General features: G+C 37.4%; 1 protein-coding gene across 1 annotated transcript in view; it reads right to left on the bottom strand.

Annotated features, from left to right (window-relative positions):
- The window catches only part of LOC126284567 (cytochrome P450 6k1-like), a 95,991-nt gene extending 83,570 nt beyond the window's left edge, over window positions 1-12,421 (bottom strand). Inside the window, exons 1-2 of the mRNA XM_049983580.1 lie at window positions 12,338-12,421; window positions 5,664-5,950 (exon numbers count right to left, since the gene is read on the bottom strand). Of these exons, the coding sequence (XP_049839537.1) occupies window positions 5,664-5,886 (223 nt within the window). The 5' untranslated portion in view covers window positions 5,887-5,950; window positions 12,338-12,421. The remainder of the gene's footprint in view (window positions 1-5,663; window positions 5,951-12,337) is intronic.
- Window positions 12,422-14,762: the final 2,341 nt, after the last annotated feature.

The following is a 14,762-nucleotide window of genomic DNA, read 5'->3' as shown; positions in this document are numbered from 1 at the left end:
AGCACCTGCAGGAAATTATAATCTATTCATAAATTATCTAGAAGCTCTTTTGGGTTATTTAACTGTAAGAAACAAAGAAATTTTGATTGCTGGTGACTTTAATACAGATTTTCTAATTCAATCTTCCAGTAAACATTTACTGCAGTTAGTAATGTTGTCTTGTAATCTAACTCACACTGTAAACTTTCCAACTAGGATCACTAAATCCTCAAGGACAGCCATTGGTAACATTTTTATAGACAAATCAAAGGAACAAAATCATATCATAAAACCTGTAATAAATGGACTATCAGATCATGACATGCAGCTCCTTGTTTTAGATGTTAAGTCTAAGCAGATTATCAAGACTGCTAAATCTGAGTACAGGAGAGTATTCAATCAACCAAAAATTGAGTGTTTTAGAAAACTGCTCAAAGATATGAACTGGAAAGATGTTTATGGTGCTCATGACATGAATGAAAAATATAACACATTCATGAACAATGCCAGTACCATGTTTGAAAACTGTTTTCCTCTAAAAGTTACTCAAATTAAACAGGAGTCTATAATAAAACCATGGATCACACAAGGAATAAAGATTTCCTATAAGACAAAATGGAAAATGTATCTGTCAACCAAGAATAGCTCCAATGCTGATGATTTAGCTAAATACAAGGAATACTGTAAAATATTTAAAAAAAGTAATTCAGACATCTAAACAAATACACTACGAGAAGAAGATAGCTATGGCAGGGAACAAAATAAAAACAATATTGGATATAGTGAAAGAGGAAACTGATAGAACCAGAAAGGAACAGGAGCAAATGGCACTAAGGGTAGATGACACATTAGTAACCGATGGGCATGGTGTGGCAAATCTATTTAACAAGTACTTTATATCCATTACTGATAGAACGGGATTGTCAGGATCAGTAAATAATGCCCTTGAATATCTGAAACTAGCCTTTACCAGTAGCTTCAGGCACATGAATATGTCATTCACATCACCAAAAGAAATAACTTCCACAATAAAATCTTTAAAAACAAAGCATTCTAGTGGTTACAATGAAATATCAACAAAGTTAATTAAGGCATGTTCTTGTGAGTTTAGTACAATTCTAAGTTACTTGTGTAACCAGTGAATTATAACTGGGACATTTCCTGACTGGCTGAAATATGCAGATGTTAAGCCTCTATTCAAGAAAGGGGATAAAGAGATGCCATCAAACTACAGACCGATTTCACTTTTGCCACCATTCTCAAAAATTTTATAAAAAGTAATCTACAGGCAGCTTCTCAACCATCTGACCACAAATAACATATTATCAAGAACACAGTTTGGATTTCTGAAGGGTTCTGATATCGAAAAGGCTATTTACACCTACAGTGAAAATGTACTTAATTCATTAAATAACAAGTTATAAGCAGCAGGTATTTTCTGTGATTTGTCAAAGGCATTCGATTGTGTAAACCACAACATCCTTTTAAATAAATTAGAATTCTATGGTGTCACAGGCAGTGCTGCAAAATGGTTCACGTCATACCTCGCTAACAGGAAACAAAGGGTGTCAGTGCAAGGGACTAGTGAATTAAGTCATCAGTCATCATCAGAATGGGAAGAAATTACATGTGGTGTCCCACAAGGATCCATCTTAGGGCTATTGCTTTTTCTTGTGTACATTAATGATCTCTCATCAGTTACACTGCCAGAACCAGAGTTCGTTTTGTTTGCAGGTGATACAAGTACTGCAATAATAAGTATGTCGAGTGTAGTTCTAGAAAGATCTGCTAATGATATTTTCATGGATATTAATAAATGGTTTAAAGCCAACTCACTGACATTAAACTTCGAAAAGACTCACCATATGCAATTCAGAACCTGTAAGAGGTTTCCACCCAGCATATGCATAAAGTACAAAGAAGAGCAGATAGAAGAGGTTGACAGTCTTAAATTCCTGGGATTACTACTTGATAATAAATTTAGTTGGCAGGAGCACACCACAGAACTGCAGAAATGCCTTAACAAATCTGTATTTGTAATTCGAGTGTTAGCAGACATAGGTGACATAAAAGTGAAAAAGCTTGCTTACTTTGCCTACTTTCATTCCATAATGTCATATGGTATAATGTTTGAGGTAACTCTTCAAGTCAAACAAAAGTTTTCAGAGTCCAAAAGCGTGTAATACGTATTATTTGTGGAGTAAACTCATGGACGTCTTGTAGAAACCTCTTCAAAGAACTGGGTATACTAACTACTGCCTCTCAGTATATTTACTCTTTAATGAAATTTATCCTAAATAATATATCTCTTTTTCCAACAAACAGCTCAGTTCATACATACAATACTATTAGTATTGTTATTTCAGCTTATATATATATAAAAAATGGTGACATGTTCCACATCCACGAGGATCTCCTCAACACGGATCTATGGAACGAAAAACTAATCTAATCTAATCTAACACCCTATTGCTGCAGAAGCTTGAAAGAATTGGTATCTGAGGTATGCCTAACAACTGGCTTAGATCATATCTTACTGACCGCAAGCAATGAGTAGAAATACATTTTCACAAAGAAAACAAATCAACAATACACTATTCTGATTATAAAGCAGTAAAATATGGAGTACCGCAGGGCTCGGTACTGGGCCCCATCCTATTTTTGATATATATAAATGACCTAACATCAACCAACCAGTACCATAGCACTATCCAGTTTGCAGATGAAACAAGCATATTAGTCAGCGGGAAGACTGCAGAGGTTCTACAGACAAGATTGTCTGATGCATTAACAAATGTTGTAGACTGGTTCAACCAAAACAAACTAATAATAAATAAAAGTAAAACAGTAGCATTAAATTTCCATAATGTCAAGAGAAACACTGAAGAGGATATAAGAATTCAGATGTCAGACACAGATATTGCAAGTGTGCCTAATACAAAATTTCTGGGGGTCTGTCTACAGGATAATCTTAGATGGGAAACTCACATTGACAACACATTAAAGAAGGTAAGTACCATGTGTTATTTAATGAGGGTGCTAGAAAACTGCTGTCATAAGGACTGTCTAATGACAGTTTACTATTCTAATATACATTCTGTCCTTAAATATGGGATCACTTGTTGGGGTAACTCGCCATCCTGCCTAAAACTCTTCAGGATGCAAAAAAGAATAGTGAGAATCATGGCTGGAATAAAAAGAAACAAACCATGTAGACCATTATTTAAAAGGATGGGGATTCTTCCCCTTCCATGCATTTTCCTATTCGAAAATGCAATGTTTATAAAGAAATATACAATAACAAATCGTAGTATCCTCCCCAAAAATGAAAATGTTCATCATCATAATACAAGACAGAAAACTGACTTTCATGTACTCCATACAAAAACCAGTTTGTGCCAAAAAGGAACATTACACCATGGAAAAATTATCTACAATAAATTGCCAAGAGAAATTAAAGACTCATGTAAAAAATTTTAAAGCAGCATTAAAAGAATATCTGTTGACACAATGCTTTTATAGCATGGAAGAGTTCCTCCAAAATCCTTGAGAGTCTAACTGATGATTATGCAAATACTGTAACCATTAATATGGCCTATAAATACATTCAGATGTAATTCTCAAGTTACTAATGGGGTTCAAGTATAAGTTGTATACCGACTTGTACAGTATATGAAGTAAAATTCTGTGAATGTAATTCTCTAATGTACATGTCAATTCATAGTGTAGAAGAGTTCCTCCAAAATCCTTAGAGCTTAAGTGAGGATCATGCAAATACTGTAATCAAAGATTCCAAGACTTACCAAGCGGGAAAGCGCCGGCAGACAGGCACAATGAACAAAACACACAAACACACACACAGAATTACTAGCTTTCGCAACCGATGGTTGCTTCTTCAGGAAGGAGAGGGAAAGATGAAAGGATGTGGGTTTTAAGGGAGAGGGTAAGGAGTCATTCCAGTCCCAGGAGCGGAAGGACTTCCCTTGGGGAAAAAAAGGACAGGTGTTCACTCGCACACACACACACACACACACACACACACACACACACACACACACACACACATATCCATCCGCACATACACAGACACCACAGACACAGTGTCTGTGTGTGTGTGTGTGTGTGTGTGTGTGTGTGTGTGTGTGTGTGTGTGTGTGCGAGTGTACACCTGTCCTTTTTTTCCCCAAGGGAAGTCTTTCCTCTCCTGGGACTGGAATGACTCCTTACCCTCTCCCTTAAAACCCACATCCTTTCATCTTTCCCTCTTCTTCCTGAAGAAGCAACCATCGGTTGCGAAAGCTAGTAATTCTGTGTGTGTGTTTGTGTGTTTTGTTCATTGTGCCTGTCTGTCATTAATATTGGCTTACACATGTATTCAGCTGTAAACTTTAAGTTTCTAATGTTAAAGTAGTAAAGGAGTTTTGCTATTTGGGGAACAAAATAATTGATGATGGTCGAAGCACAGAAGATATAAAATGTAGACTAGCAATGGCAAGGAAAGCGTTTTTGAAGAAGAGAAATTTGTTAACATCCAGTATAAATTTAAGTGTCAGGAAGTCGTTTCTGAAAGTATTTGTATGGAGTGTAGATATGTATGGAAGTGAAACATGGACGATAAATAGTTCGGACAGGAGGAAAATAGAAGCTTCCGAAATGTGGTGCCACAGAAGAATGCTGAAGATTAGATGGGTAGATCACATAACTAATGAGGAGGTATTGAATAGAATTGGGGAGAAGAGGAGTTTGTGGCACACCTTGACAAGAAGAAGAGACCGGTTGGTAGGACATGTTCTGAGGCATCAAGGGATCACAAATTTAGCATTGGAAGGCAGCGTGGAGGGTAAAAATCGTAGAGGCATACCACGAGATGAATACAATAAGCAGATTCAGAAGGATGTAGGTTGCGCAGTAGGCACTGGGAGATGAAGAAACTTGCACGGGATAGGGTAGGATGGAGAGCTGCATCAAACCAGTCTCAGGACTGAATACCACAACAACAACAACAACAACAACAATCTGTTCATTGTAAATAAGTATTATAGTAGTTGTATTATAGTAGTTGTATTACATGTTTATTACCTTATAAATAAATAAAAAACTTTTTTATTTTAAATTCAGTGCATTAATATTTGTAAAATGACTTTCATATAGTGTTCATTAAAAAATGATGATCATTCCACTTGGGACCTGTGGAATGGTACATTATTTGTTTTAGTTGTAAATATTTGTCATGTATTGTTGTTTTTCTGACATGTTCCACATCCTGGAGGACCTCCCCACTACGGATCAATTGGAATGAAAGTAAATCTAATCTAATCTAATCTGTTAATACATTGCACAGTTTAAATTTTTGCAGGTTGCCTATTTTTTGTTAATCTGTATATGTACCTGATCCAAACCTCTGAACGTTCTCCATCATCTGACTATTGAGTTCCAGTATCCAGACACAGCAGCATAGCAGCTTATGTGAATATGTGTGAATGTGTGTATGGAGGAGGACTTTGTCCAAATGCTTAACATTCTAGCTGTATTTTCCAATATGCCTCTCTGCAACGCAGTGTCTCCTCTATGTGATTGGTAGCACTCCACCCTTTCCACATTGTCGTACCTGTGTGGCAGGCATCTAGAGGAAAGTAGTGTGCACAGTGATGAGTGCGGTATATGAGATATATTGGCAATGTTACCTATAAGCTGATGCCTGTGTCCACGCTTGTAGCAGTCATGGAGCAGCTCCCCCATCTGGTAACGACCAAGTACCACTGGGGCCACGTCCCCCACCAATGGCAGAGGACAGTTCATCGTGGGGACACCGAGTTGTCGCCAGAACAGTGGACGCCACACCAGTGACAGCACTGCCAGTATCACCATCACCAATGCTGACAACCATATTCCCAGCACGGGCAGCATGCTGGAGCAGGTTGTTTGTGGCTGCGCCTGCTCAGCTGTGTGATGAGCCCGGGTCCTCTGGAGTCTGCGTATGTCACACAGAAAACATTTCTGTGTAATTACCTTTTCTTTTAATTAACTGTTGTCATTAAATATACGTGACAGCAGTTCATAAATTTCTATCAAGAAGACCTGCGTGTTTGTGAGCAAGTATACCCTGATTTCTAAATTTTGGCTAAAAAGTGGTGTGGAAAAATGTAGAAATGTTTATGCACAATCAACTGAAAGTTTGTCACGTTTGTGACAGTGGGTGAAACATGGATCCATCATCACACTTCTGGATCCAGGCACCATTAAAACCTTTTAAAAGATTAGTGAGAGTTCACCAGTGATGACAAAGACTATTTTGGTAAGTTTTGCTTGGTATAAGCAAATTACTTGGACAAAGGCAGAACATAACTGTAGGCAGAACATAATTGGTCTTAATTGTATATTGTTATGTTTGTGACAACTGTTGACTGAACAATAATCACAACTGGCATTAAATTAAGTTCTCAAGAACAAGCACAAGACTCCAATCCATGCAGCAGCAGTCACAAACGCACACACCAGGTGATAAGAATTGTTTCAACTTCTTCTTCTTCTTCTTCTTCTTCTTCTTCTTCTCCTCCTTCTTATTCAGACCTCCTGTGTAACTTGAAATTTTGATTTGCTTGGGAGAGATTTTCATTAAAAGAAGTGTACCCTTCTCCTTTAGGATGCACAAAATGAGAATGCTGCTGGATCAAATCTGGTTTCTTCAGAGGAATCCATTTAATATTATGCATTTTTACAAGAGTTGTCCATATATCATTATTTTATTTTTGTTCATTTTCTTTGCAGGCACTGTCTGCGAAATATGCTAAAGACCAATTACAGTTATGCTTACCTTTACTTACACTGTTAATTATTAGTGCAGGTTACTTTTTCCAGGATGTGTAGCTGCAGTTATGGACATAATCATCTACATCTATGTCTCTATGCATATTCTGCAAATCACTGTGAAGTGCATGGCAGTGGTACTTCCAAGTGTATCTATTATTATGGCTTTCTCCCAATCCGTAAAAATATGTAACATGGAAAGAGTGACTGTTCAAATACCTTTATGCATGCTGTAATTGGCCTAATCTTGTCTCCTTGATTCCTATGGAAGTAGTATGTAAGGGGTCATAATATATTCCTAGTTTCACCACTTAAATTTGGTTCTTGTAACATTCTAAGTAGCCTTTCAAGGGATAGTTTGCATCTATCTTCAACTCCCGCCCACCCCCACCCCCTGCATCTCTGTGACACTATTCTATGAATCAAACACACAAACCTGTCACCATTCTCACTGCCCTTCTTTGAGCACATTCTATATCCCCAGTTAGTCTGATCTGGTATAGGTCCCACATATCTGAGCAATATTCTTAAATGAATTACACAAGTGTTTCATAAAAATGTTATTTGTAGACTAATTGTATTTCTCTAGTATCCTACCAATAAACAGAAGTCTTCCACTCAGTTAACACAGTTTAAAACAAAACAAGCAAAATTAAATGATATTCAGGCCAGTCATAGAAACCAAGATTTGCAGGAAGCCAGCTGTATGACATTCCTAGGAATGCAACTGGATAAAAATCTATCATGCGGCTCACATACACAATATTTGCAAATAAATTAAATAGCGTAGCATTTGCAATGAGGATATTGTGCTACACTACCAGTATGGGCATAAGAAAAGTAATATATCACAGTTACTTTGAGTCAGTAATAAAATATGGAATTGTATTTTGGGGTAACTCAAATCATATTTGTCAAATATGAAAACTTCAGAAAACTATCATTAGAAACACAATGCACAGTGTAGAGTGATAACCCTGATTTATTTGCAGTAAATCATTTTCAACATGATTACAACACCAGAAATCAAAATTATTTTATGCTGCCCACCCAACATTTAAAACTTTATGCTCAAACTCCACATTATATGGGTATAATAAATTGAAATGAAGAGAACTGCTCAGCATAAATTTTGAAGCACGTAAAAAAATGTATGAGAAACTAGTGCCGAAATGTTACTATTCAGTAGAAGAATTCATGAATGACAACATGCAAATCTGAGAAGGAGAGAGCAAGAACATAGGACTGTTAATTTTTAAAAGTTTGTTACTTTTGAAGAAAAATTACTAATTGCTCAATTAATTAAATATCAGTACTGTATATTATATTATATTACTGATATTATAAGGAAAATTGTAAATCAGTTTTTGTGTTTTGACGGGTCTCCTGTACACTAAGTCAATGAGTCAATGACTTGAAATTGTACGTTAGAAGACAATAAACTTCTATTCTATTCTATTTGCCTACAACTGAACCTTTGTGATTGTTCCATTTCATATCCCTGCAAACTGTAACACCCACACATTTGTACTAGTTGATTGATTCCAACTGTAACACACTGAGCTTATACTCATAAGATAGTATGCTTTTGGTTTAGTGAAGTACAAAGAAGGCAGATCCTAGTTAAAAGTTTATAAAGTATAAATTACATGATGCTAGAAAAGTGTCCAAGTTCATAGCTGCAAAGACTAAAACAGAAAAACTAAGTTCTTATACAGCAGACACTGAAAGGTTTGAGTTTGAGTCACTCACCTATATCAGTGATTTTTCTGAACTCGACGAAGTTTCGCTCATGATGTTGAGAGAGCATCTGAATGCTCTTGACCTTCGCTACACATCTCCCTTGTGGTAGGGAACTGCTAAACCACTGCCTGTCACTTCTGCTAACTGACCTTTATGTGAAAACCAGTTTTCACACAGTAACCAGTCAATTGGCTCTTCTGCCATAGCAGTGATGAGTCTGCAGGTGTTTCATTTGGTCTAGATAGTCTTAAAAACACTTTTTTTTCCTGAACTATCCACCCACATTGGTTATTCAAAAGAAACGTGCAACATTTGTATGGTGAATGTCCTGCTGTTTAACTGTGTGGCCAAATAGTGTCAACCGGTGATAGAGACTGTGGTTATTGATGTATCATTTTCAGACAACACTACATTTTTGCTTCTGGATTTGAAAATATCAGTCACCAGGCCATTTCCTGAGTGCCAGGGTAGGACTAATTTAAAAATTATACTGCATGGCAGGCATTGCTCCTCCTGACATATGTTGAGAAGTAGCTGCAAATTCCAAAAGGAAGAAAGTTGGAGAAAATAATTTACTCCCACTGGATGCATATATTTCACAAACACCTAGGTTTAAAAATCTAGGAAGAGCTTTCTACAGTCAACATCTGTACTATAAAAACCAGCCAAGGAAACCAGAGATAAACAGTGGTCAGCCAAAATAAGTCATCTCCAAGTAAGGGTTACAATCAGTACAACACTTACCAGCCAGACATGAAAGCCTAGACCACATGGAGATCACTAGCACTGAGAAAATGCTATAGCAGTTGCTCATTTCTGGGCAAAGATTGTTTGGATTCAATTTTGTGTGACTGTATATGTATAAATTCATTCTATTCCCTTTCATGAAATTGTAAATTTGTAAAATCCTATCTGTATGTTTCTGACTTTAGCAAATAAGTAAATTTTTGGACATAGAGAAAGTCAGGATTTTAGTTTCGCTGCAACTCTCTGTCAGTGGTTTTAACTTCCTACTTTACTTTCCTGATCTGATTAATTAAATAAATTTTTGGACATACCAAAAATCAGGATTTTCATTATGATACAACCCTCTGCCAATAGTTTCAATATTCCTACTTCACTAAGTGGAAGTCTGGAAAGAATCATTAAAATATTTCAAAAAGCAAGGTTCACACTACAGTTTTTCCACATTTCACAGCTATTAAATGTACAACCTCCTGCTATACTATTTCTTATACGATTTTTTTATTTTAATGTTACAGGGCTCCTACACCATCTCTGAAAGCAGCCACACTCTTCCAAAGTGACACAATCAATGTTTTTGAAAATACCATGAAATTATCAGACAGAATTGATTGCCAGTACTTGGCTTGAGGATAAATGTCAGTACTGCTGATAAACATACATACAAGCACATACACTACCTAACTTTTGGAACTAATAGTTCCTTTCTTGGGGAATAGAGAGGGGCAGATTGGGGAAGGTTGAAGAAGAAAGGCACTTCACTCAGACCACAGGACGAGAGAGACCACCAGCTGTGTGGATGAGGAGAAATCACTAATCTTTGACCTCCTACTCTCACTGATACGCCTCGGCCCCTCGCTCTTTCATCTTAGTCTCACCACATCCTCACAATAGGTGGGTCCCTCTTGTCCTGGGGTCTAAGATCCTTTTTAACCTTTCCCAATCTAGCCCTCCCTACTCCCCAAGAAAGGAACTATTAGTTCCAAAAACTAGGTAGTGTATGTAATTTTATCTGTGTATTTGGCATAACTGACACTTCTCCTGAAGATTATTTCCCAACAAATATTTCTCATAATTTTACAAAATAAATTTTTTACTCTCACCCTCCCTGAGAATGAGTTTCAGATAATAGTTATATTCTTCTACCATGAAATAGTCTTATGATCATACAAGAGGGGGCCACCTTAGAATGTACGTACCCTATTCAGTTTGATCTTCATCAAACTTCTCACTGTTGTCAACTAGTCACACTCACTACATGGTCTAGTAATTCTATTGATGTAGGGACTCAAAGTTTCTAAAGATTTGGCCTAACCCTCAAACTGTACCTTATCATTCAAAAACACTAAAGGGCTAGTTGGAACCACTGCAGGGTCTTCTTCTGTATACCCTGGATATGTTAAAGTCCACAATCTTCCAGTTTTTCCTTCATTTTGATTCAAGAATAATTAGTGCACTAAATTTAATTTTTTGTTATTATACATTAGCTGCTCCATTCTTTGAGCATATATTTTTAATCTCATCATCTTATATTGGCTCTGTGACAGACTTCATATTCAAGTGCATAGATATGACGTTCTTAGACTGCCATGCAATCTACATCTATATCTATACTCTTCTAATCGCTGAGAAGTACATATCAGAGTGTACTTTCCATTGCACCTTATTTTAGGGTTTCTCCCTATTCAGTCTGGTATGTAGCAGAGGAAGACTGACTGGGTGAATGCCTCTTGCTTTCATCGTCCCTGTACGAGTGAAATGTAGAGGACTGTAGTATGTTCCTAGTTCACTCATTTTATATTGATTCTTAATTCTATGTAAGAAGGATTTGTGGGATCATTTGTACCAGTCCTCAAATGTCTGCACTTTTGTGTTTTTCATCATTTTTCGGCTAGGCCAAACAAACCTGTGACCATTCATGCCGCCCTTCTTTGAGATTTGCTACATTTCCCACATGCTTGAGCAATATTCTAGGGTGGGCAGCATGAGCATTTTGTAAACAATCTCCTTTGGTAAACAAAATTTTTTCTTGTGGATCAAAACACTGACATACACGACCCACTCTCAGACAGGGAAAGCTCATTAGAGATTATATTCAGAATTAAGGGGTTGCTTGTATACCTATTTGGGACCAAATTCACTTTAATCATGGATCATAAAGAGATGGTAGTCTTACTCAGGCCACACTCCATTTTTCGAGGAAGAAAATGAAAACACCTCAAACACTGAGCACTTTGCCTAATCCTTTACAATTATATGCCTAAGTACAATCCAACAGTGCAACACGCCAACATGGCTGCATTACTATGCCTTCCTACAGGACTGGACCCAGTTTTTGAGAGGCAGTAAATCTTATGTTACCACACAGACATGTGAAGAAGACATGCCTCAGGAGGATTTCCACAGCCCAGTGTACCTCCTGTAAGGGAGACAACTGCAAACACTCCTCCATCTCCTGGCCTCACAACTCCAGGATCCCAGACCCAGCATTCAGGCCACTACTCAGCAGGAGCAGCAGTGTGGACATCCAAAGGACGGTGCATCACCAGGGTGGACACTTCAAAGAGTTGGGAGCACCATAATGCAAAACAAATCCAACCATGCCTACCAACTGCACCATCACCACCACCGGTGCTAGACACCACCGGTGCCACACCGAGAACAAGGATGACCTCTGTTTCCTGTGTCAAAAGTGTACAGATACAACCTACACCCAAGAGAACCTGTAGGAACATCAGTACACACAGAAATGGCAATGTCTGCATAGCCTCAACAGTCACAGCCAATTATTCCTACATCATTACAACCCAACACGATGCCTGATGTTCCAGTCGTCACATACAAACCGGTGTGCTTAATTACAGCCATACACATCCATTTGAGGGGGCTGAGGTCCTGTACCTCAGCCTGGTGACTTTCAAAGCCTGCTGAGAAGCATGGAACTGGACGTCAGCTCAGTTGGGCCAGTTGCCACCTGCTTGTTGTTGTGCCACTGGCCAACCACCACTTGCAGCAGCTGAATAAATAAATCTCTACGTGACACAAAAGGGAGTCGTGTACTCACTTTGCTGCTGTGTCATAGGATGGTCTTATTTCTCGGTCCCTGCTTCACTATGTTTTTGGTTTTCTCTCTTTGAGTTGCTCATTTAGTCATACCATCGCCACTTGCCCATTTCCTTCTTGTTCTGTCTTGTCTCTTCAGTTTAAATGGTTCATCACTTGGCAGGACAAACTGGAATTTTAGCCATCTGAATGAAGAAGGTACATTAGAAAGTTGTTGTATAGAACTTAAAGAGTATAACATACTAATTATCAGCATATATCGCATCCCTGGGAACCATATAATCTCTGCATTCTTAGATAAATTTGATACATTGCTACATAAATTAAAATGTGACAAACTGTAGAAGAAAGTGGTCATATGTGCTGACTTCAACATAGATGTAAGGACTGATGACAAATTTTCTTCCCACTTAAAGAACCTGGTAGCCACAAATGGGCTAAATCTCAATTTTGATCAGTATACAAGAATTACAGCAACCTCTGCAACATGTATTGACAATATTGTTAGTAGTTATAATTATTATGTAAAAGAAAAGTTTCTTCTAGATTTAGGAGTATCAGACCATAAAGCACCATTTGTATCACTACTGAAGCAAAATTCAGTCTGCACAACAAAAAGATGTAGGAATTTCAGTCAAGAAAATGTGGAAGTATTTTGCAAAAAACTAAGCCAAACCAAGTGGACAGTCAGCAAACACACTTCCACAGGTGACAATTACAATAACTTTTTAACTGAATTCTTGGGAATATTCAGTGAATGCTTCCCTTTTGTAACAGTGAGGACCAAGTCATAAAAAAGTAGATCCTGGGTAACAGAAGGAATTAGAGCGTCTAGTGCTACTAAGAGGAAACTGCATATGGGGGCAAAAGTAAATCGAAGCCCTCAATTTCTTCAGTATGTAAGCACATACAAAAAAACATTTGACAAAATAGTTAAACTAGCAAAACGTACTGCAAATAATAACTTCATTTCAGATGCAAAAAACAAATCAAAAGCTGTTTGGTCTGTTATAAGAAGCGAAGTTCGCAGTGGGGTAGAGAGAAAATGCCCTTCTAAAATAGTGATAAATGGTAGAGCTGTTACAGAACCCAGTGCCATCTGTGAATCATTCAACGACTTTTTCATAAATTGTAACAAATTTGGTGACTTTTCACCACCAAAAACAAAGCCCAATATGATAGATAGCAATTGCCCATGTTTTAAGTTTTCTCATGTTTCCATCTCAGATGTCATCAAAATCATAACGTCCCTAAAATATTCAAATTCTGTGGTGTGGGATGAGGTCCCCACTGAAATAATAAAAATAGTCCGCCACAGTATTGCATATCCACTCTCTTTCATAATCAACCAATCTTTTGATGAGGGATGTTTCCCAGATCGATTAAAATATGCAAAAGTTTGGTTAGTACATAACAAAGGCAAACAAGATGAATTGGGCAACTATAGGCCAATCTCACTGTTACCAATTTTCTCAAAAATATTTGACAGAGCTGCATGTGATCAGATCGAAAATCACAATTCATCTAACAGCATTATCTTAGGCAATCAATATGGTCTCAGAAAAGGCCGCAGCACAATCCATGCAATAGATGAATTAGTCACAAAAGTCATCAGATGTCTTGATGATAGAATGTGTGTGTCAGGCATATTTTGTGACCTGTCCAAAGCCTTCGACACAGTAAAACATGACCTGCTTCTCCAAAAATTGGCATGCTATGGTTTTCAAAGCAAATCTCTTAGCGGGATGTCATCATACTTGGCAAACAGAAAACAAAGAGTACTTATTAACATCAATGGCAAGAAATTTCTGTCTGGCTGGAGAAACACTCAATTAGGTGTTCCACAATGTTCAATATTAGGGCCACTGCTTTTTCTGTATTATATTAATGATATGCCATGTTAGGTCCAGTCTGATACTATCCTCTACACAGATGACTCAACAGTTGTAGTCTGTTGTAAAAATGAGGTAGACCTAATTCGTTATACTGAACAAACACTTGGGGAAGTGGAGGCATGGGTCAAAAACAATAACTTGACATTAAATTTTACAAAAACAGAAATTGTTTGTTTTACCACAAAACAATCGGCACAGTCTATAAGTAAAATAAGGTATATGGACAAAAAATTAAAGGCTGCAGACTCTATCAAATTCCTTCGCGTGTTAGTCAATAAAAACCTGTCATGGAGTCACCATGTGGACAGCATACTGGGTTAACTCCATAGCCTTGCATCAATAGGATACTAGTTATAGAACGAGCTACATGTTACCTACCCACCATTGAAAATCATATGAAAAAACCCCGTACTGTATGGGCATGAAATTTGTAAATAAAGTATGGAAAGATATGGATGACCCAAATGTGAAAGGTACCAAAAGAGATCTGGAAAAATATCTGAAAGATAAATGTTACCATAGTGTAGAAGA

Source organism: Schistocerca gregaria, chromosome 8 (genome assembly GCF_023897955.1).
Source record: "Schistocerca gregaria isolate iqSchGreg1 chromosome 8, iqSchGreg1.2, whole genome shotgun sequence".
In the NCBI taxonomy this organism is placed as follows: Eukaryota; Metazoa; Arthropoda; class Insecta; order Orthoptera; family Acrididae; genus Schistocerca; species Schistocerca gregaria.
Note: the sequence above shows the minus strand (reverse complement) of the source record. Positions and strands in the feature narration are given on the sequence as shown.